The sequence below is a fragment of the Arachis duranensis genome, chromosome 6 (assembly GCF_000817695.3).
Source record: "Arachis duranensis cultivar V14167 chromosome 6, aradu.V14167.gnm2.J7QH, whole genome shotgun sequence".
NCBI lineage: Eukaryota > Viridiplantae > Streptophyta > Magnoliopsida > Fabales > Fabaceae > Arachis > Arachis duranensis.
In genome coordinates this window covers 101,414,514-101,438,289 of record NC_029777.3, presented here as the reverse complement: position 1 = coordinate 101,438,289, position 23,776 = coordinate 101,414,514, and the positions used below count along the sequence as shown (strand labels likewise).

General features: G+C 32.6%; 4 protein-coding genes across 4 annotated transcripts in view; 2 read left to right on the top strand and 2 right to left on the bottom strand.

The window, feature by feature from the left end:
* The first annotated feature begins 607 nt into the window (after window positions 1-607).
* LOC107495164 (ATP-dependent zinc metalloprotease FTSH 11, chloroplastic/mitochondrial) lies at window positions 608-10,589 on the top strand. Its single transcript, XM_016116256.3, is given in 18 exon segments — window positions 608-1,312; window positions 1,314-1,397; window positions 1,750-1,903; window positions 3,615-3,707; window positions 4,136-4,221; window positions 4,323-4,446; window positions 5,103-5,222; window positions 5,792-5,842; window positions 6,045-6,106; window positions 6,720-6,777; window positions 6,883-7,008; window positions 7,084-7,164; window positions 7,495-7,624; window positions 7,738-7,886; window positions 8,867-9,148; window positions 9,446-9,535; window positions 9,648-9,701; window positions 9,996-10,589. Coding segments are annotated over 18 exon segments (2,415 nt in total). The 5' UTR covers window positions 608-797; the 3' UTR covers window positions 10,152-10,589.
* Window positions 10,590-12,441: 1,852 nt separating this feature from the next.
* On the top strand, window positions 12,442-15,672 carry LOC107495197 (abscisic acid receptor PYL8). The gene is made up of 3 exons (XM_016116306.3): window positions 12,442-12,828; window positions 14,286-14,501; window positions 15,040-15,672. Exons 1-3 carry the CDS (start codon window positions 12,703-12,705, stop codon window positions 15,259-15,261), a joined length of 564 nt encoding a protein of 187 aa, XP_015971792.1. The 5' UTR covers window positions 12,442-12,702; the 3' UTR covers window positions 15,262-15,672.
* Window positions 15,673-17,976: 2,304 nt separating this feature from the next.
* On the bottom strand, window positions 17,977-23,402 carry LOC107495202 (serine carboxypeptidase-like 42). Its single transcript, XM_016116311.3, has 10 exons — window positions 22,942-23,402; window positions 22,178-22,285; window positions 21,989-22,081; window positions 21,557-21,649; window positions 21,026-21,111; window positions 20,650-20,928; window positions 20,312-20,445; window positions 19,843-19,935; window positions 19,193-19,310; window positions 17,977-18,302 (listed from the first exon to the last, which is right to left on the bottom strand). Exons 1-10 carry the CDS (start codon window positions 23,243-23,245, stop codon window positions 18,135-18,137), a joined length of 1,476 nt encoding a protein of 491 aa, XP_015971797.1. The 5' UTR covers window positions 23,246-23,402; the 3' UTR covers window positions 17,977-18,134.
* The window catches only part of LOC107495116 (protein MAIN-LIKE 1-like), a 5,920-nt gene continuing 5,486 nt past the window's right edge, over window positions 23,343-23,776 (bottom strand). Inside the window, exon 5 of the mRNA XM_016116208.1 lies at window positions 23,343-23,369. Coding sequence (XP_015971694.1) covers window positions 23,343-23,369 — 27 coding nt within the window. The remainder of the gene's footprint in view (window positions 23,370-23,776) is intronic.

The following is a 23,776-nucleotide window of genomic DNA, read 5'->3' as shown; positions in this document are numbered from 1 at the left end:
TTTCCTTAAAAAAAATATTTTTTATGTAATAAATAAACAAAAAAGTATTTTTATATTATTATATCTAAACATAATTGATAGATAAAAAGATCTTTTGCAGAAGATATCCAAACATAAAATTACTTTTACTTTTCCATAAGATCTTTTAAAAAAAAGATCATTTCTTAAAAACTCACCCAAATAAACTCTAATTTTAATATTTTGATAGTGTAATTTTACACTATTTTATAATTATATTTGTTTTCTAATAATTATTTATTTAATTAATAAAAAACTTATTTTTATTGATATAATATTACATAATTTAGTGACATGTAAAATTACATTGAGAGTATACCAAAAAAATAACATAATTAACTTATAAATATTAGACTCTCAATTTTCATTTTTTGCAATATAATTATTTTGTATTAAAGTAGAACATTTCAGTTAATAGATGTATATTGTTATTGCATATTTAAATAATTTAAAAATATTTTTGTTAATAATGAAATTAAAAAATATTTTTATGAACAACAATGCATTTTTGCTGCCTAATAATGCCTTTCACTAAAAATTTTCATTTCCACTAAGAAAAAACAAAAAAGCAATAAAATAAAAAATCTATCGAGAGACACATACACTAAAAATCCGAAGCCGGCGCCAAGTTCACTCCCTGGAAATGGCTGGATAAGGTTGCTTCCGTCTTCTTCTTCTTCCTCCAATCTTCTTTCTCTTTCTCTCACAACGTGCACGGATAATAAGAGAGAGGAAGAGACACATTCACTGATAATTCACAAACCCTAACACGGTCCCAAATGGCCACGCTTCAAGCTTCTCTTCTCTCTAAACCTTCCCTCCCATTCCCATTCTCATCTTCATACCCTTCACTTCGCCGCAACACAATTCTCTCTTTCCACTCCTTCACCTCATCCCATCCCCACCTCACGCGCCTCCGCTCCCGCCTCCCCTGCACATTCCGGCCCGACAACAGCATTACCTCCTCTTCCGAACCCCAACCTCAATCCCAATTAACTAACTCCGAACCAGATTCCGCCGAACCTGATGCCGTTGACGCCGGCGAGGTTCCAAATTCAAATTCAACGGAGGAAAAGATTGCAGTTTCGGATTGGAATGAGTCAAGTTTGGAACTTAGTTCCGAGAGTGTAGTGTCTGGCAGCGAGAGTGAGGGGAAGGGTACGAATCTGAAGAAGAAGAAAGATGAGGAGGGTGTTGGTGTTGGTTCCAGGTTGCCATTTTTGGTGTTTCTTCTTGGAATATGGGTGAAAGTGAGAGAAGCGGTGAGAAGGGCATTTTCGGAATTTTTTGATTGGTGCGAAGTTGATCGCCGAGGCCGAGGCGAACCCGCAGGATGCCGAGAAGCAGAGTGCTCTGTTTGTTGAGCTCAACAAGCACAGGTGTGTGGCAGTGAAGTGTTGGAACCAAAAAAGAAAAAAGAATTGTTTACTGATTAATGAATAATGAATGAAAGAATGAATGCTTGGGGTTTGCATGCTGAATTTGTGCACTTTCTTGAGCCAAGCTTGTTTAGTTTTGACATTCCTGGGATCTTGGTGTTTATCTTTTATTTACTTGCTTGTTCAATTTATATGGGGAAGTTAAGTTGGGTATAGTGCCTAGTTCTTTGACTTGGAAGTTTTGTGTTTAAATTCATATATGGTTTCTTTATTTCCTTTTTTTGTTAGTTCAAATGCAGATATTTATAAGATTTTCATCTCTTTTTGTTTTTTGTTTTTTTTGTTTTCCTAGTCCTGAGTCTGTCATCAAGCGATTCGAACAAAGGGATTGTGCTGTAGACAGTAGAGGAGTCGCAGAATATCTTCGAGCTCTTGTAATGACTAATGCTATCACCGAATATCTTCCAGATGAGGAAATTGGAAAGCCTTCTAGTCTTCCTACTCTGGTAATTGCTTTCAGTAATTTATATTCTTGTTCTTTCTCTTTTTCTGTCTGTGTTTAATTCATGATGCCTCAATTTTTGTTAGTGGGTTTGGAAGAGTGCATGGCATCTAGTTTAGGGTCCATTAGTTAATATTAGTCTGTCTAGAGGAATTGTTCTCTTTTTCATGCTTGCAATTATCATTTAACATATTGAGATTGTGTCGGGTCATTCAAATTTCATCTGTGACTATTTTGATCATAATGCTCAAATGACGTTTGTTTCATGGTCCTGGCAAACTGCATTATCAGAAGGAAATTTCTTTCTTATTAAGTTGCAAGTTTCATGAAGGACTGCTTTTATCTTGTTTTTGTCTTTTGCATTGATTCATATGGTTCAAATTGATCTTTTTATTAACCAATCTGGTATTTTTCTGATTTGTTACCTTGTATGATCCTATTCTTATATGATGTACTTGATGACATTACTGATTATGTAAATTTGGATACTCCTATTATTAGTACTAGTGAAAGTGCCTATAAATTCATAATTTTAAAGAACAATACTAATTATTTTATTTAGAGTTAATTGTTTTATCACGTATATACCTCTCAATGACTCAATGTTAGTAAAAGGGGTATAACTGAACAAAAGTAACTATGATAAAAGTTTGTCTTAACACCTTCAATTGGTATTAGAGAAGTTAGCCCTTAATGTTAGTGAATATAATTGGGTAAAAGTATTGTGAACAATTTTTTCCCCCGACCCAGTTATTAGTATTGGAGATTATTTTCATTATGGACATGAAAATTTGGATTACTTAGTGATGAAATTATATGCTGGACAAGATAGAATAAGGAATAAATGCAGCAAGGAGAAAGTTGAGATAGAAATTATTGTGGAAAAACGATGGCAAAAACTTGCCTTAGATTGTTTGATCATGTGGTAGAAGGCATATTAAAACTCTCTTAATGAGAGTAGTTCAACTAGAGGATGTTCCAACAGCTACAAGTAGAGGGAGGCTAAGAAAAACTACAATGGCTTTACCTTAGGAAATCGTCATGTCGTTTGATCCATGGAACCAAGTAGTAGAACAGGGTCGTCTTGTCAATGTCTAAAATGAAATCTTCAAGTTGTATTTATTTCTTTATTTTTTTTATTTCTTATTTATGATAGGACAAAGAAATTTTATTGGAAAAGAAGATAATATACAGAAGAGGATGAGGCATCCTCACATATGCAAAAAATATAGCTAACCCATAATTCCATAAAGGGATAACCTGTGTAACAAAAGCATGACCAGTCCCTTTGAATATAAGTTAGAGAAACTCTGTGATACATACCATGTGTTAAGCGCCAAACGAATGCCAAAATAGTAATCCTACCTCAAATGAAATCACTAGTTGAAAGGAATAGTTAAAAACCTCCAAAATATCTACCAAGCCTTTTCTGGTCTGAAATGGTCTGAAATATGTCCTTTTCCTTTTTCTCATTAAATTCATGATGGGTTTTATAATGGATCCTAAAAGATAATTCTTACAGTGCTATTCTTTTTAATCTCTTCTTATTTACTGTGACCCTTGTGCTCCTGGCGCTCTTGTTATTTGAAAATAATATTTTGAATTTTGGAAATTTCCCTGTGCCAAGATGAACTTTAAGGTGATTATAATAACAGCCTCATAGTTTACTTGTATTATAGTGTGGGCAACTAAATGGTCAACATTTTTCTTTTCAGTTGCAAGAGTTAAAGCAGCGTGCATCAGGCAATGTAGATGAGACTTTTCTTAGCCCTGGAATATCTGAGAAGCAGCCATTACATGTGATAATGGTAAAGTTTATTGCAAAAGATGTTATTGTATGCTTTGCACATTTAGTGATTAACGTCTTAGTATTATTGAAATAGGTGTGCTTTGTTTTACATCTTAATAAATTTAATTTTCTTAGTATTATTCTATTTTAGCCTTAGAACAACGGTTGAGTTGTCTTTGTATGACTTCAAAGTCACGGTTTCATGTCGTGGAATCAGCCACTGATGCTTGGGCACAAGGCTGCCTTATTCTATGTTTTTCTAATAAGTCATAATTTCAGATTCTATAAAATAGTCAAAAACTGCTTTTAGTATATTATGTTCCTAATCTATCTTGAGGAAAAATCCTTAAAAAATGCATTATTCACTCATAGTTAATCACTCTCCTTACTGACTTTGATTCTTTGTTCATTCTTGGAATCTCTCATAGTTGTTTTATTTTTTTTTAGGTTGATCCAAAAACTTCAAACAAATCACGTTTTGCTCAAGAGCTCATTTCGACTATTTTGTTTACTGTTGCAGTGGGATTGGTCTGGTATGAGCCTTTACTTTCTTTCTCTCCATCTATGTGCATGTGTAGCATATAGCATGAACTCTCGTGTAGATTACTTATATTACGGCTTTATTTCTCTTCAGGTTTATGGGTGCTGCTGCACTTCAAAAATACATAGGAAGCTTGGGTGGCATTGGAACATCAGGTGTTGGGTCAAGTTCTTCCTATGCCCCAAAGGAGCTAAACAAAGAAGTTACGCCTGAAAAGGTTAACTTGTTAATCTTTTCTAACTAAAATAGATTTCTATTGAATTTTTTAAAATAGCTAATTTGCTTAATTCTATATATAAGGGCCTGGCATCTGAGATAGAACAAATTCACACACACAACAGAATTGAAGCAAACAGTGGGTGAATCCAGGTGATTGCACCCCTGAAGTAGTATTATTGAATGAGAAAAAGTGCAGAAATACAAGAACAGTAAGATAGATTGGCTGAGAGTTGGACAGCCAGCCTCTCTCCTAAGCCTAGCCTGATCTATTCCTTTCTTTTTCCATTCCCTCTCACTGCTTCCCACAACCCTTTATAGTTCCTACCTCTCTCTCATAACAGAATGCTCACTCTCTCACTCACTTTGCAGCTAGGCAAGTTAGTTACAGCTAAACAATTGTGCTGTTATTGAGTATTTTGGATGAGACCATTGTAAATGCAATATATATATATAAGTAGGATGATGTGTTTTGCACTGGTAATGAGGAGGGAGGTCTACTGTTGCAGTTTTTTAATACTAACAAATGATTCATTTTGAATTTCCTTATTTGTTGCATAGGTAATGTCTATTGCATGCTGAAAATATCACTAAATCAGAAATTTGGTGGTACTCATGATCTTTTGGTTTAATCCCCCCCTAAAATTAATCTTCCAGAATGTCAAGACATTCAAGGATGTGAAAGGTTGTGATGATGCAAAGCAAGAACTTGAGGAGGTTGTGGAGTACTTAAAAAATCCCACCAAGTTTACACGCCTTGGAGGAAAGCTGCCTAAGGTCTGAGGATTCTTTTTAATCTTTTCACGTGATAGCTTTTGATTACAATTCAGTTTCTAGTTCAAACTTATTTGATTGTTGTTTCTTGGTCAGCACACCTACGTTTCCACCCTTGTTTTCTAGTTGATAGGACCCTATGTAAATTGTTCTGTTCCTCAGATGCCTTGGAAGGAAAGCTTCCTTGGTCTGGAGAATTTCTTTCTATTATTTTGTGTCTTTATATTGGTTTCTACCTGAGGCCTTTTCTTCGTATTTCATCTTGTAGTTTAAATTCACATGATTCTTGTTTCTTAATCAGCAGAACTATGTTTCCAGTTCCATCCATGCTTTTTGGTTAACAGGGTATTTAATCCCTCTTTTTATACAATTTGTGTTTCACACAATAACATGCATATATTTGTTTGGTCATCATAATATTATTGAATTCTTCTTATTTGTTTTCATGTCATCTTATGCCGAGTAATATGCTTGTCTGATGGTAAAATCATGTTTTCTAGAGTTCATTATTTGTTATTTGCATATCTCTAGTTTATCAAGTGCCAGAGCCTCAGCTTTCCTTTTTTTTTCAGGGTATTCTCTTGACAGGGGCACCAGGAACCGGAAAAACTCTTCTTGCCAAGGTTATTTACTTTCTGTTGACATATTTTATTATAGCTTTTAATCCATGTGCTTCTGGTATTTATTTTTAATTCTTGATGTGCCATGTTGTTATTGTTATGTGTTTAGGAAGTTCTTGGCAGGATATATCTGGACATTGGTTCTTGTATCTCAATTTGATAATTCTTACTTCTGATAGTGTTTGCTTTATCTGGGACCTTGAAGGCTATAGCTGGAGAAGCCGGTGTGCCGTTTTTCTATCGGGCAGGGTCTGAATTTGAGGAGATGTAAGTCTTCTTTTGTTTCTATAATCTATATTTATGTCTTAAGTTTGAGCATTTAACACATTATATATTGTCTTGAGATTGGAGACATGATACTGGAATATAATGAGCTAACATTATATATTCGTCTAGTATATGATGCCTAAACAATATTGCCGTTGAGAGATTGGAAAGACTATGCTACATAGATAGCTTTACTTTTGATTGGTATTTGCTCTTGCAAGGGGATCTATTGCCCTCCGTCTTGTATTATTCTTCTTTCCTCGTAAGTCTATTCTGCTTTTATTCAAATAAATTAAAAGGCTGGGAGAGTAGACAGATGTAACTGTAGGAATAGTAAAAAGCTAAAACTGCATGGTGATTCATCTATTGTTATATGAAAAACATTTAGTATGTATGATTTTCTGCTGGTTGTGATGAAATTAGTTTAAATGTCAGAAATGTCCTCTATTTTTCATGTGTTATCTTAATAACAATACAAAGTGTAATCTTTATTCCTTTTGACAATTGCAATTTGTAATAGTACGTCTGGAGATATATTACAGCCATATGTTATCACATTAAGGCATGTTGTGAAATGATAGCTAGGCTTGATAATTTTGGTATCACTTCTCAGGTTTGTTGGAGTTGGTGCTCGACGTGTAAGATCTTTGTTTCAAGCAGCTAAGAAAAAGGTTTGTTATGATCAACATTCTCGTAGAATTTTATGTTGCTTTGGTTTACTTTGTAGCAGGTCCTTTTGTTCTGAATGTGGAATACTTGGTCTTATATTTATGTAGGCTCCTTGTATCATTTTCATTGATGAAATTGATGCTGTTGGATCAACAAGGAAACAGTGGGAGGGTCATACTAAGAAGACATTGCATCAGTTACTTGTTGAAATGGATGGGTTTGAGCAGAATGAGGTATCCGGGAACAATTTCAAGTGTAAATGTTCCTCGTTGGTTTTGGCAAATTTATTAATAATTTTTATCTTCCAGGGAATAATATTAATGGCAGCAACAAACTTGCCTGATATTCTTGATCCAGCTTTAACAAGACCCGGTAGATTTGATCGCCATGTAAGTACTGTTATACCTTTTTACCACTTTTATTTCTCTCTTCACTAATAGTATTCTTTATCCAAACTAAAACTTCAAAAAATAAATTTCCAAAGAAACCTTACAATATACCACTACGAACTTGCTAGAGTTGCTCAATTATCATTGTTGTGTATTTGATGGATCCTAAACATAAGTTTCCTTCTGCAATGTGAACCTGTTCAATCCTTTTATCTAAGCCTGATCATGTTATAGGAACTTGTTGAACTATATCGAATTAGTGTGCTGGAGGTTTACATTACTTAACTGAATACATAAGGTAAGATGACTAACATATATTTCCAAATCCAGATTGTTGTACCAAATCCAGATGTACGTGGTCGGCAAGAAATATTGGAGCTCTACCTACAAGATAAACCTCTGGCTGATGATGTAGATGTTAAAGCGATAGCCCGTGGTACCCCAGGATTCAATGGGGCAGGTGAACTGTTATGAATTTTGTTTGACATATTTATTTCAAAATATCTTGAATCTTATCCCTCTTCAAGATCCTGTCAATGATGATCTCTGTTGTTATTTATTCCTTTAAATTAGATCTTGCAAACCTGGTAAACATTGCTGCCATTAAAGCTGCGGTTGAAGGTGCAGAGAAACTAACAGCTGGACAATTGGAATTTGCAAAAGACAGAATAATCATGGGTACAGAGAGGAAAACAATGTTTATATCAGATGAGTCTAAAAAGGTATGTGTATATGCTTGGAATATGATTTACCACATCAAATTATGTATTTATGATCATAGTGAACAACAGCTTTTGAAGCCAATCTCCTTAAGTATTGATGTACAGTTCCAGTTCATATCTAACTTTTGCCATTGGATGATATTCAGATTCACAAGTGAAGGAAACACTTCTCTTGTACTTCTTGTAGGTGGTTTTTTTTTTATTTTTTTGTGGGATAGAGAGAAAGTATATTAGGAGTGAAGAAAATAAGCACAATACATCCTCACATACAGTAGACAGAGCTAAGACTTGTAATGATACACCATGTAACAAACTAACAATGCATGCTGATCCCTTTGAAATTTGAATAGCAGCTAATGGACCACCATCAGACAGACTACCGGCCATGCCATCCTAGCTTGCTTTCCATAGTGTTGCAGTTCAAGAAAGTACTGCAGAATAGTATGGAGGAACTTGGATGTGATATGTTACAAGTTACAAGTAAATGTGGAAATTATGATCCTGTGTTTGAAGTGTGGATCTGGTGGGACTTGCTTTTAGTTCTAGTAGTTGGAATGTCTGCCAATTATCACGACTGAAGATTTCTATAATTGATAGTGGGCATAATGATTCGAGATAAAAACATAACTACAGGTCTAAACTTGCTTTGACAAGTAGCACTCTGCAAACGGCACACAATGCCATTGATATTCACAGGAAAATAGATGCGACTATTTATGAGGCAATAATAATGTGTTTGAGCCGTTTTGTTAGACACTCCCATGATATATGAACCTGATGTACCAAGTCACGTTGCTTTCCAATTTTCATAAGAGTCTAATATTGTGTATAATAATATTTCACCTCTTATAGAAAATTTTCAAATAATGTAAAAAACATTGTTTATAGAATAATAGCTTTAGTTTACAGTTATTCAGTTAATCAAATATTAATATTATAGTTGTTTGCTTATGTATGGCACTGTTATTCCTGAATTTCAGCTCACTGCTTATCATGAGAGTGGCCATGCAATCGTCGCCCTTAACACTGATGGTGCACATCCTATCCACAAGGCAACAATCATGCCCCGCGGCTCTGCTTTAGGGATGGTTACACAGCTTCCATCAAGTGATGAGACATCAATTAGCAAGAAACAGTTGCTAGCTCGCCTTGATGTATGTATGGGAGGAAGAGTTGCAGAAGAGCTTATATTTGGTCATGATTATGTCACAACTGGAGCAAGTAGTGATCTTCACACAGCTACTGAACTTGCCCAATATATGGTAATTTTCAGCTTCCCATTCAAGTGATGTCTCTGGCTATATGTCTCTGTTTCATAGGCTGGTATATATTGGTTACAGAGGGACTTTAGAGTTGTGTCCTTTTAACTGCTTGTACATTCCTTTCAGTGATGGTCAATTGTTACTTTGGAAGTTGGATAACTACTTGTAACACAAAGAAAGACCTTTCCTCTCACTAAAAATGAGTGATTGGATGCTTCTGTTTCTTTTGTTTGTTGTTTTAACTAAATCCAAATCAAATGTGCTTATTATCCATTTTTACATCCTTCTCTGCAACAGGTTTCAAATTGTGGGATGAGTGATGCAATTGGACCAATTCATATAAAAGAGCGGCCAAGTTCTGAAATGCAGTCGCGTATAGATGCAGAGGCAAGTGTTATGAATCTACTATCTATCTATCGTCTAAACCATTTTGACTTTGAAATATTGTTTCATTTCTTAAATGAAAAAACCACAATGCTTAAATTTACTTGTTCTGCAGGTTGTAAAACTTCTTAGAGAAGCATATGATCGTGTGAAAGCCCTTTTGCGGAAGGTTTGTCAAGTTGATTTTGTTGTATCTTTTATATGTTAAGATGATGAAGGAAAGAAATTACGAAGTTTAGCAGATCAAGAATCCTCTTCAATGTAAGAGTAAAAGTGTATAACACAAGGCCACAGGGCCAAAGGAAGACATCAATAAAACTTCATGGAATTAGATTTATATACTAATAAAATGTCTGGCTGTATGAGCATGGCTATATGTTGATGAATAAAAAAATGTGGTCAACCTTATACAGCATATGGTATATGCTGGTCGCTGGTGCTAATAACTTTGTTATTTCTTCAGCATGAGAAGGCGTTGCATGCGCTGGCAAATGCATTACTCGAGTACGAGACACTGACTTCAGAAGAAATCCGGCGAATACTTCTACCATACCAGGAAGGAAGACTATCAGAACAACAGGAACAAGAAGCAGCAGAAGGGGACCTTGTACTGGTGTAATCTTTCTCTCCACTTCCTGTCTGTTACTTCTAACAACAATAGGGGAAGTTCTGTACAGTATACCTAGAATCCATACAGGTATTTTTTATAATCCAATTTCTGCAGTGTCCCCCTTCATTGTGCATGTTATGATTATCATAAGATGCTTATAGGAAGTAATTTATACATCTTTGGTTATCTCTGAAGCAACTAGTCGTCCGTCCTGCTCACAATGACAATTTCCTTCTGTTGCTGAGAGCAATATTTTTTAGAGAGAACTATGTATTTGTAGAAATATGTTTATTGAACATATTAAGATTTGTGTTAATTAGTCTGCACATTCATTTCCTTATCTAATTGTTTATTATGAGACCCAAAGTGTAATTTTGGCAAGGTTAATTTGTCAATTAAATGGATATGATAGACAAATAAAATCAAGTGATCTATGCATTTTCTGAATTGAATTAAAAATGTTTCAGATGTTCAATTGTTGTTCTCTAATTCAATTTGCTACATGCTCAATACTGTGTCCAGAGCTGGAAGCGAGTTAAGCCAGCTCGAGTTCAACTCGTTAATAGTTCGATAAACTGAGCTCGAGCCTGGAATTGAGTTCGACATAAATTAAAAATTTATAATTAATAGAGACACAATATATAAGTTAGAATTTAATGATATAGAATTATAGATTATGTTCCTGTTATTTAAGCCAACTCGATGAGGTTACGGTGAGCTAAGTTTGAGTTTAAGAAATAGGCTCGATTGTTAATGAGTTGAGTTATGAGCCAAGCTCAATTTTTGTGAGCCAAATTTGAGTTTGGTCTAGCTTGGCTTACTTCCAGCCTTAACTGCGTCAGGGGAAAACTAATTGATAATTAACGGATTGTTTGTCAATTGGGATTTTAGAGGAGATAAAGAATGATTTGTGATACAAAAATTCAAGATTTAATTCTAAACCTTCTTTCGTCTTTATTTTCTTCCAAAACCCAAACTCACAAAAATTCTAAAGTGGCTTCGGAATATACCATCTTGAAAATTTTATCATATTGGTCAAGTGGTGATGGAGTTTAGATTTGCGATTGATTATTCGTTGGCCTGTCAAATTGGGAGATATCATGGCCAACCAAAAAGAAAAAGTATAGTATATATTTTGATCAAATTATATTTAGAAATTTTATAATTTTTTATACCATTGTTGATTATAATGGCATACTTAAGAGAGACACAAAAATAGTTTATGGTAATTTTCTTCCAATACGACAGAACAAAATATTAATATATATACTAGTGTTAATGTATAAGTTTACAGTTTAATTTGATATGATAAATTAAAAATAATATTTTATAATCATAAAATTTTTTAGTTTAGTATAACACTATCATTGTAATCATGTATCTCAAGTCTAAATCGAAAATGATATATGAGAATAAATAGTTGCTAGAATTGGAGTGACAATATTTAGTTACTTTTAATTAATTAAGCTAAATAAATGGGAAATAACGTTAGGCTAATGTTAATTAAGCTTGTAAATCAAATTTTAATTTTATATATAATAAAAATAGATAATATATGTAAAAAATTAATCATCCATACAAAAATACAAATAGCTTTATATTTATATAATTATATTCAAATTTTATGTTCAATATAATTAATTTAGAATTACATTTATAATCAAATACTATAAAAAATATAGTCGAACCCATTCATTTTTATAATAAAACTTAACATTATTGAAAACAATATTATTTTATTCTCCAACAGCCTAAAATAAAAATCCTCAACTTATTTTATTTTCCTTGTTTTACTTTACTTTCTAGTTTCTACTTCCTTTTTATTATGTATCTTACTATCTTTCATTCTTTCCCTTTCGTCCAAACAAAGTCTATACCTTTTGTCATGGGAAAGACATTTCCGCAAACGGACAAACAGAAGGTTAGTTTGTAATAAACAGCACCAAGCGGGGGCCATTTATTGATACAACCATTTATTTTTTAAAAAACAAATTGATACATTTAAGAATTTAATTTTAATATAGTATAAAATATTTTATATAATTATATCGTTTTTTAGATAATTATTTAGTCAATATAAAAAATAATTATTTTAATTAATATAATATTACGTAATCAGGTAAAACTATTTATAACCACCATGCATCATATTAAATTCTACATTTAATACCAATAAACATTTAAATTTGTTTACTCTATTTAATGTTTACAAAATACGAAAAAGCGAGTCGGCACGCAGCAGGCACTAATCAGAAATGATATTAAACAAAGAATTTTATTACATATTTTTTTAGTTTGGGATAATATAAAAGGGTTCGTCATCCATGGCGGTGACTCTGATTCTCACACGCATCTTATTTCTCTGCTAAAATCAAACCCCCCTGAAAAAACAAAATTCCTCGAAGCACCCTCGCCGGACGTCGACCACAACTTGGCGGCGCAGATTCAAACCGGAACCGCGGGCTGATGGCGTTGGCGGTTGAGATTAGAAGCTGAAGAAACGGTGCGTTTTGGTGTTGGCGGCGTATTCGTAGAAAGGGTTTAGGAAGTGAAAAAAAAAATGAACGGGAATAGAGGATTGAGCAGTTTGGAGATGGAATACATTCGAAGGCACCATAACCATGAGCCTGGAGAGAATCAGTGCAGCTCCGTTCTCGTTAAGCATATCAAAGCACCGCTTCATCAGGTCTTTACTTTTTTCTTTTCTTTTCTTTTTGTGTTTTTATTATTCTGTGTGTATGTGGTTGAGTTTATTTGACGAGGTTAGATTTTGGATGGTCTTTTAACTGTTTATGGCTTAAATTTTTGCATGCATCATAGTGGTCGAATTAGAAGATACTTTTTAGTTAAAACCACGAGGACTTGGTATAGTGGTTATCTCATTTGGTCCCTTGATTAGTGGTGGGGTGTTCGATCCCCCACTCTTGTGAATCGAGATCATTCCATGCCGAGGGGATTAGTTGATTTGCGCAGCCGGGGATTGTGAGAAATAAGTAGAGAAAACCGAGATTAAATACATAAAACATGAAATTGTAGCAAGATTTAAATCGTAAAGTCAGTCGGTTTAGTAAAAATTTTGTAAAATCGATTAACTCATTTAAAATCGTAATATTGTATTAAATTGAGATTCTAGCTACTATGGTTCTTTGATGCTTAGGTGGTTTGGTTAACAGCAGTTGAAATTGAACTTCTTTGGGGTGTTTTTCGGTTATGGACTTATGGTTGACTTACTTCTCATTAACATTTGATCTGCCACATAAATGTTGGATAAATATGCCATTCTTTTCAAGTGTTTTTTTAACTAATTTTCTACATTGAGATGTATCTGGAGTTCTGGACATGGTTCCGTCTGGATACAATGATTTGTCGATGTAGCATCTTAGTAAAAGCGACATTTAGTTGACACAGAAACAGTGAAAGAAAGAAAACAGAGTAGCTATTTGAGATCTTCTTCTTCATCGTGGTAGAGTAGCTATGGTTTGAATTAATTCATGTGCTTCTTTCTTTATTTCAAGTACCAACAGGAGTACGGATTCCTAGTTGTTCCAACACATTGCGATTCAAACTTTTGTGTATTGAGTGGAATGTATGATTTTTTGTTTTTTATCTTTTATGGGATAACCAGTGACACACCCCTTAGGTTGAAGCCCCATTTGGAATTAGTTAGCTATTAGGGGTTGCTAGGAGTTAGTTACTTGATTTATACTATGAATTAGCTCTTTTTTTATCTCTTGTATTTGATAAGATTAGAATTGAACAATCAAATTATCAACTCATTTGAATTCCTACTAGAGTTAGCAACCGACTAGAAAAGGTTCTATAAAGCCAAAGAGGCGAGGGGTGGTGGTTGGGGTGTAGGGAGTGGAGACACGGGTCCAGGGCTGGGGTTGTTTCATTATCTAACCTTATTGTGAGGTTACAAATTGAAACCTTTTTTCCCTCCTCCTCTATTTTGTCTTCTTTGCTAGTATGCAGTTTTATCGTGTTCTAATGATTCTTACAAATTGGTGCATCTTGACTATACTTTCATTTTTGGCAAAAGCTACTGTGATTGAGACTGTTCCAATGATTCTGCCCTGATGGCACTCATTTTGTCGTCATGAAATTTTGTTTATTTGTTATGCATAGACTTGCTTTCTCTAGGTATGGTCATTGGTGAGGAGGTTTGATCAGCCACAGAAGTACAAGCCATTCATCAGCAGATGTGTTGTAAGAGGAAACCTTGAGATTGGAAGTGTGAGGGAAGTTAATGTTAAGTCAGGACTTCCTGCCACTACAAGCACAGAAAGATTAGAGCTTCTTGATGACAATGAGCATGTCCTCAGCATCAGGATTCTTGGTGGTGATCATAGACTTAGGGTATGAATATATCATTATAAGAAATTGGCATTTTCTTGTTTCCTTTTTCCTTAAGATTTTGCACTTTTGTGTGTATTACTATGTGAGCTTATTCTACTGAGAAACTGTTTGTCTCCCTTAAAATTTTTTTTGAGTAAAATATTGTTTCTTTGTAAATTTGTCTTGATTGCCTATGGCCATTTTCTTCAATGGAGTTTTCTGTGATGGTGATTTTTCACCTCAAAACATGTTGGAATAACCAGGCTTCTTTTGAATCAATTTATATTTCAAGTGATGCTTTCATGAATAAACAACAGAGAATGGCTGTTGTGGTTCTTTGAAATCGCAGTTTTACTGTAAATTTTGGTTAGGACAATGAAGTTCTTAATAAATTCCTTGGTTGCTGGTTCGAGCTTCTATCCTACATTTAATAATGTATATAGTATGCATGTTTCTACTGCTGTTGCTTAGGATGTTAGCCAATTAGGTTTCTTGACAAACTAGAGTCGCGTGTGTTTCTTATTGATCATTCTAAGATGTTCTGCTTTATATCTTCCAGAACTACTCATCCATCATGTCGCTTCACCCAGAAGTTATTGATGGAAGGCCAGGTACACTAGTTATTGAATCTTTTGTGGTGGATGTACCTGAGGGAAATACCAAGGATGACACATGCTACTTTGTTGAAGCCTTAATTAAGTGCAATCTCAAATCACTTGCTGATGTATCGGAAGGGCTTGCTGTGCAAGACTGCACTGAACCGATTGATCGATCGAGATGATGAGTAGGAAGTTATGGAGAACTTGGCTGCCATGAATGAAGCTTCATGGGCTATCCTATACCGGAGGCTTAGGAGACAGACTGGCGATGATGTTGTTGCTTCCGATTTGTTATAGTGTAGCTGGGTTTGCTTGTTTGTTTTTCTTTTTTCTTTTTGTTTGGGCTTTTTTTTGTTTGCACCATTGGTTATGCTCCTTATATATATATGCTGGTTCTATGTTTATTAGTTAAAGAACAGAATGTTGGGGTGACTGAATACTGTGCTTTAACAGGTTCAAATGCTGGTGATTCTTGGAGAATGTTCTTTTTCTGTATATAGGTGGTCGTGAAAAATGGTTTGTAAAATTGTTTTGATTGGTCGGTTGTAGTTTCTAGCTGCAATAAAAATTAAGAATATAGAGTTAATATTCAATATGACCCTGAAATTTGAGGTCGGGACTCAAATTGACCCCCTAAAATTATACTTGATTAATTCAGCTCCCGAAATTTATAATAGTAACTTGCGCTAGTTCTTGAGCTGATTTTTGTAAGTGGCATTTTGATTTTGCACGTAACTTGTTAAAATTCGGACTTCTTACTTAGATTCTGTGTGATTAAAACTTATTAGACCTCCAATGGATTTCACAACATTCTTGTGAAGACGATAATAATAAATTTAATAAAGTAACAACTGAGGTTTTGGAATTAGTAAATTTTGATCACATAGAATTTTGGTGAGAAATTTAAATTAATATGTTATTAATGGAGATTAGTTCAAGAGTTAATATGAGTTATGACTATAAATTTTAAGGTCTAATTTGAGTTTATTAAAATTTTAAGAGTTAAATTGAATTCAAGTTCAAATTTTAGGGTCAATTTGGGTATTATTTCAAAAAATTTATATATGGATCATAAATTTGTCATAGATACCTCTGCTCTTCAATGGTACAGCCGTATTGAGGGCTATCCCAGTAAAATTATTTTTTAACACAGTATAGAAATGTTTATAATGAACTCCTGAGAAGGATGAGGAATATTGACAAAAATGTGAACGATTTTTAATGTCTATCATAAAACAAGCATGCTAGATAGAGTTTATGGACTTTAAAGAATCAGTCGTCAATTAACCATCTGTATAATGATTACATTCACATATTGTCTATATTATAGTTTATTTTATAAATAATTTAATCATGATTTATAATTTATAATTACATTAGATTTACATTTGTAATTAAAATATGAATAGAAACTAAAAATGCAATTGTACTTGAATTTAGTACTCATGATAGTTTGATTATTCTGTTTAAAAAAAATTGATTTAGTTTAAAAAGTTTGATTATTTAGCATATTAGAGTCTCAAATCATTATTTTGAAAAATGATTACTGAAAATTTGGCAGATAAAAGTTAATTTTGGCAACAGCTAGTCGGCCACAGTCATGATGGAGCTATTATGCAGAGTTGCATGAAATAGTTTGCCATCCTTGTTATCTTTTAAACTACGTTTTAAAGGAAATTCAAACTGAAAAGATAGAGACCAAATTAAGTCTATTTATTATATTTGGTATAAAATGTATTGAATCAAATTATATTCAAATATTATATTTTGTTTAAAATAAATTTAAAAATTGAGAGATATATTTAAAAATAAAAAAGTAAATAAGAATATTTTTAAAAAGAAATATTAATAAAATTTTAGTCTTTAGTCCTAAAAGCAAATACTACATTAAAATTTAGAAGGTTGTAAAATAACGCTAGAAGAATTGTCAAAAAGAAAAGAAATAAAGTCAATTTTATAGTGTTTTTTTATTTTGATACCTAAATTATCTAAATTATTTTCTAAAGTAAAAAAATTAATATTTAAAATTCATTAATAATAACTAATTATCTTTCTTGGCAAATTAGGCACTATGTTTAAGACATCTTAACAATTACCAAGAAATAAACTTTAGAGTATATGCCTAATACATCCATTGTCTTATATTAACTCTTTTTACTGTTAACAAAATATAAAAGTTTAAGTTGAATATTATATTATATTTAAAGGTATTCAGGCCTAATGTGGTTAAAATATCCTTCCAAGTTAAGACTGCATGCGAGACTCGAACCAAAATAAGTACATACTTGTTTAAAAGAAAGATCGATGAGTTTTGTGCAAAATCTGAAATTAGCACCAACCAGTCAATTGTCTTAAAAGGATTTTTTTTTTTTAATTGGTCTCTCAATATGCGAAAATTAAGTTGGGTCATATATGCGTGCATCTATATTCTGCATTACGCCACCTATCATCCCATTTAAAAAATAGCAGATAATTTTATAAAGATACCTTTTGTATAAAGATGATATTATAAATAGTTAGATAATTTGATATATTTAACTGAACTTTTTAATAATTTACAGTATCATCTTCATATAAAATTATTTTCATAGAAATAACCACCTTAAAAAATAAATTGTCACCAATTCTAACATATTTTTTCCCCCTCGTCTAGGTAAACATGAGATGAAAATTTAGGAATAAACAACTAAAAAGTACACCTGAAAAAGTTTCAAATGCGGATAAAATAACAAGAAAGTTTTGAAATACAATTAGTCCTATAAAAACGATCAAATATGGGATATATAATACGAAAAAGGCCAAATAAAATTTTGATACAATTTTTATTAAACATGTTTAAAAAATAAAATTTTGTAATTTTATTTTTATGTAAATGGCCGACATAAAAAAATGGAACAAGGATTAAAATATTTTTTTCATTTGCATTTAAATTAAAAAGAATTATAAGAACCAACTAGTTATGAGGGTGGTTCAACTTAAGAGTAATATATTTTGTCTTGTAAGTTATGGGCAAATTTGAGGCCCCAAAGAAGAAGAAATTAGTAATTTGATGTCCTTAATGATGAATGGAAGGACCCGTGGTATTTGGCAACCTGGTAGCACGCAGAAATGAAGTGAATAAAAGCAATGCTCTTGAAGGTTGTGAGTAAGGAACCATGTGAGCAGCTCCTCTTACAGTTGCAAAAGTCAACGAATTCCCATATTCTGTCACCCAACCTCCAACCTATATTCAACCCAACACCATCACAACAATCAAATCTTCTTTCATGCCCAAATACAAAACGTTTTTTCTACTCACTTTTTTTCCATAGCAAATGGACTGAGTCGAGTCAATATATGAGAAAGAGTAGATATGTTGTGAAAAGAGATGAGCGAAAAACAAGTGTGTGTTTTTTTGGTGACTGAAAAACAAGTGTGTTTAGTTTGCGTTTTTATTTTCTATTTTTATTTTTAATATTTTCTGTTTTTGGGTTTTAGTGAAAGAAAAAGAAAAAATAGTTAAAAAATAAAAATCATGTTTTCTCTTTTTTTTTATCAAAATTCTAAAAACTAAAAACATAACAGAAAATGAAAATGCAAATTAAATGTACAGAGTTTTGGATTGCATTTGGTTAATGTCCCAAGGCAATAGAGAAGGGGATACGGAGATAAATGACGCTTGATACTTTGATTGACAGAGGAATTTGACTTGTTACTTAAAGAGAAAGTATAAGAAATCAACTTTTAGTTAGTTAAAATTAACCAACTTTTCTTTAGGGTTTATAATTTATTGCTTAGAATTAAAGATTTAAAATTTAGAATTTAAAATAAACAAGATAATTTTAAAAAATGTAACTGATATTAGCTGAAAAAAGTTGGTTCATTGGCATTATTAATGAAATTACATTCCCAAAATGTCACTTTTTTCTTCTAATATTCCCATTTGACCTCTTTAAAATTTTCTTATTTTAATTTCTGTCTAATATAATGAAACACAATATTTGTTTTGAGAAGGAGAGATTTGAATGCTAATAGAATAACATAGCTAACACTTAACTTCCACTAACTAACTTTGGCGCCATATGCATATGGCTTATGAAATGCTTGAAACTGAAAAGGAAACAGCTTACATACCTGGCCTTTGTGGAACCAAGCTCCATAAGGAACTGTAACCTTCATGTGTAATTCGTGAGCCAGCTCACGAATTAGCGTTCGAGATCCCAACAACGGCACAACCGAATCTTGGTCGCCACTGTCATCATTTCACCATCAACATACAATTAGACCACAATTTTTTTTTTTTTACCAAAGATAGAAAAACTCGAACCCGCAATCTCTAGGTGAATATCGAGAAACTATGTCATTTGAGCTATAACTCGTTGGCGAACGATTAAACCACAATTAAAAAACAATAATCTCTACAATTTATAATAACAGTCAGAAAATTACATATTTATATATGTTTATGCATGTTTATAGTTTCCAATTGAGAAATCAACTACCAAAACAATCAAACATTGCACATCAAAGTAATCAAACAGTTTTATAGTAGAATAATCAAACTTCTCATGAACACAAAAAATCAACCACCAATTTAATCACCACTGTATTCTTCTAATTTTTATTCATATTTTTTATTACAATTGTGAATTTAATTTGATTATATCGTTTATAAAATTTAGTTATAAATATGAATATAGGATCATTTTGTATTACTATACAACTTACTTTTTGTATCCATGTAGCAATGCATGCATAACAAGAGCATTTTGAATTAAATATACCTGAAAATCCATATTGGGATATGGTTTTGAACTATCCTTTTGAGAATTGGAAGGATGTTGATGTTACCATCAGTTTCGCTATAGTTTAGAACTCTGCACACATACATACACATGAAAAAGTGACTAGTGTTATATCTACATATGATAGAAGCACAAATACACAACTACTAGATAGATATAAAGATTGTTCTCTCATAAATAAGAATCACAGGCATATTCTATTATTGCTAGTACTAAATAATATTACTTCTCTTTCAAAAATACTATGTACGCACAAAAAATCAGCCACCAAATCAGCTACCATGTATTTGTATATAAATACATATGTTGTTTAATTTATTTTCAATGTATATTTTGTATTTTTTGTGACTGATTTTCGGTGAATACAGAACACGTAGATAGTTGCTTTTCTCTTCTATTTGAGACAAGGAAATAAAGTTGTAGTTATGGTGAAGTATGTGTTACTCACTGACTACACATGGACCAGCTATAAGGAAGTTTGGTGCGATTTGCATGGAGGGCCTTCTGAACCTCAGGAAGGTTGAAGTAAAATCGCCTTTCGAAACTCATACAGACATCAACACCTACACTTATTTTCGTAGCCTGCGTTTGTGCACAGCCACGATTAGTTTAATATTAGAGATAAAATCATTCATATTTCTATCCAATAGTTTGCGCTTTCGAGAGAGAAAGTTCATAACATGCCTAAGAAAACTCTTTAGACCAAAAAGATGCACATTCAAGAAGATTATTCTATGAACTCATCAAAAATTAGACTATTATGATAGAGGCAGAAGAGAAGCATACCATTTTCTTCAATCTCAACTCTTGTTCCACAATGGATGGATAACAAACATCAAGAATCACATCATAGTTATTTATATAATCTCCCACTATACTATTCGCTTCGCGTATGGCGTTGGTGCATGAATGAGAAATATTGTGAGGATTTTCGTACACATAATCATCGAAGTCGCAGTCATTCATAATAGCAAGTCCAACTTCATCTGAAATCATTCCATGGGACCAAAAGTATTCGTATGTTGCTGGTATATCGCGATCAAGTCTTAGAAGTGGGTTTCCAATCTAACAAGCAAAAACCAATGCAAAAGTAAGATGAACAAAAACTTGTCCTGAAATTATGCCTAAAGAGTAAAGATGTATCAAATGAATTGAATCTTACAGCAACCCCTTTAATGTTGAATTTGAAACCAGTCGAACGAGCATTATGATCCAGTAGAGCATTAGTTAACTGTGGTATGTAGTGTCCTGTGGAAGATTATCAGATTTATCATGAGACTAAGGCAACAGGAAACCAGAAACAATATAAGAACACGAAAACTTGGAGGCATTAAAGTAATGCACATAGCCATCCTTTATCTCTAAGTTCTTATGAATACAATTATCTCATTTGTTAGACATATAACGATTCGTGTACCTTTGTTCGGGAGAGATGGTTTTACAATATGTATCAGAGCTTTTACGACCAAAAATTCTAGAACTCAATCCTTGTTACTCTATTTTTCTCAATAAAAATAAAATTTCAGCACAGGGCAAAAAATGAACTAGTGTATAATCCATGCTTCAAGCCGAAAGAGAGTCTCTTGCATTGCATGAGGGAATTGTATCCCTCTACCTAATAGCTTAAACTTTTAAAGAACTGCAAAGAAAATTTTAAGTGCTTTTATCAATTGAATAAAACAATATCCAGAACCTGCATAGCTTTCTCCTGTGAGGAACAGCTCTCTTGATCTGTATGATGGGAACTTCTCGTACCATTTCAGCATGAACAAATACATATCATTGGCTGCAAAATCAAGAAAACATGTGTACAAATGTATAATCAAAAACTAAACTTTTCAGCAAGTCCATTTGGATCAAGGACTTTAAAATTGTTAATCTCATACAATTTTTATCTTTTTCTAGCTTGTTATCATAAGGAGTACAAACACTCCATTGAGAAGCTAACACTAACACTGACACTCGACGAAATTCATCCACCACACGTGTCTCTCGTGTTCAGAACCTCTTTAGAAACGCCACAACATATGACACAGTTCTAATCTTTAAATTAAAAATTTATTTCAAACAAGAGTATTAAGAATGTTAGACGAAATCGAAGAATTTGAAACAGGCAACTCCTTACCGGTGGACGCATCCCCAGCATTATAATCTGAAGTTGTATTTGAGTATGACCAACCAACTCCAGCAGGAGACTCCACAAACAGAAGGTTGGATGCTATGATTATCAAAAATTTAATATCACCAATCAATGTAGACAGAAAATCTCCATTATCATAAACTATGACACTACTTTTGTTCCTTATGTTGATACCTTTGTTCCATGACTTGGAATTTCTTCTTAGACCACGTCCATCTCCTTTAGGGAAAAAGGGTCCCAATTCAGTAAATGCACCTCCTCCAATGGAAGAACACCCTGGACCTGAACCCAAAAGGATGATGAAAACTTAGCTGAAATGGTTTCATGTATTATGCATAGTGTAAGAACACTCCTTAAGACATAATATACATAATTGCAAATACAATACTACAAGTATAACAACAATCAATTATGCTACGTGTACGCAAAAAATCAGCTACCAAATCAGTTACGCAACAATCTTTGGTTTTTTATATGTGGGGACTTGAAATCTAAGAAATGAATTAATGTAAAGTATTTGATATTCCAATCGACCATACCAAAAAAGAAAATCAAATTTTAATAATTAAAAAAGATAATACAAATGAATACATAAAACATTTCAACAAAAAATATTTATATGAATATATCTGTGTATAAGTTTTATGATGGAATAAGTTGGGACATGTTTGAATAAAGAAATAAAGAAATAATAAAAACTGTGTTTGGAGAAAGCTTTTGTCCTCAAGTGATTAACCAACGGGATCCGTGAAAGGTGCACAGAATGGAATCAAACAAGATATTTTATTCAACTCACAAGATAGATGGTTAGATACCACAAAACTAACTTAAACATATAGACAAATAAAATAAAATAAAATAAAAGAAAGTGAAGCAAAGAACACAGAAGAACATAAGACAAAAATAAGAAAAGAAAAAGAGAGGAGTAGCAATGCAACCTCCATTGAGCCAAAGAGTGAGGGGCTTATTGTGAGGATGAAAAGCAGCTTCAACAAAATAGTAGAAGAGGCTTCTTCCATGGTTGGAATCAATATCAACATAGCCAGCATATTGGTTGAAGTCAACTTTGGGTTGTCCAGGAAGGTTGACCACCAGATCCTCAGATGGGTACCCATTTCCTCCCAACACTCTCACTACCAAAATCAAGATCCCAACTAACCAACACCTGCTTCTGCTTCTACTTCTACTCATCTTCCAACAACCACCAATACTACCCTTACTTGAAACCTGCCCTTTATCCATTTCCCTCTCACTTTTTTATACTTGCTCTTCTTGCTGCTTCTTTCTCAAAATGAATATTTTTTCTTTTTTAGGTTGATTCCAAAATTAATATCTTTTGCTATGTTGATTCATCTAAAGAACTTGTCTAAATACATTAAGTTCTTGATAAGCTTAGAAAATAAAAAATACTTATTTCAAAAGAAAATATCAATATATATTAATGACTGAATTGTTATTTTGGCCTGTTAAAAAAAATAATTTTGATAAAATTATCCTTTTAAAAAATTACTTTTGCCTCTTCAGATATGATTTCAATTTGAAAAAATAATTTTTTTTTACAAGGACAAACTTATCTATGTATTATCTATTATATTATATTAAAATCAAATTTTTACGCTTAATAATATAGCTAAGGTAGTATATTTCACGGAGTATTTATTTATTTATTTTTAATTTATTAAATTCAAATAATTAAAATAAATTAATTATATAAATTAATTAATTTGATAAATTATTTTTTATTTATTTTTTTTAATTTAATATAAAATTAAT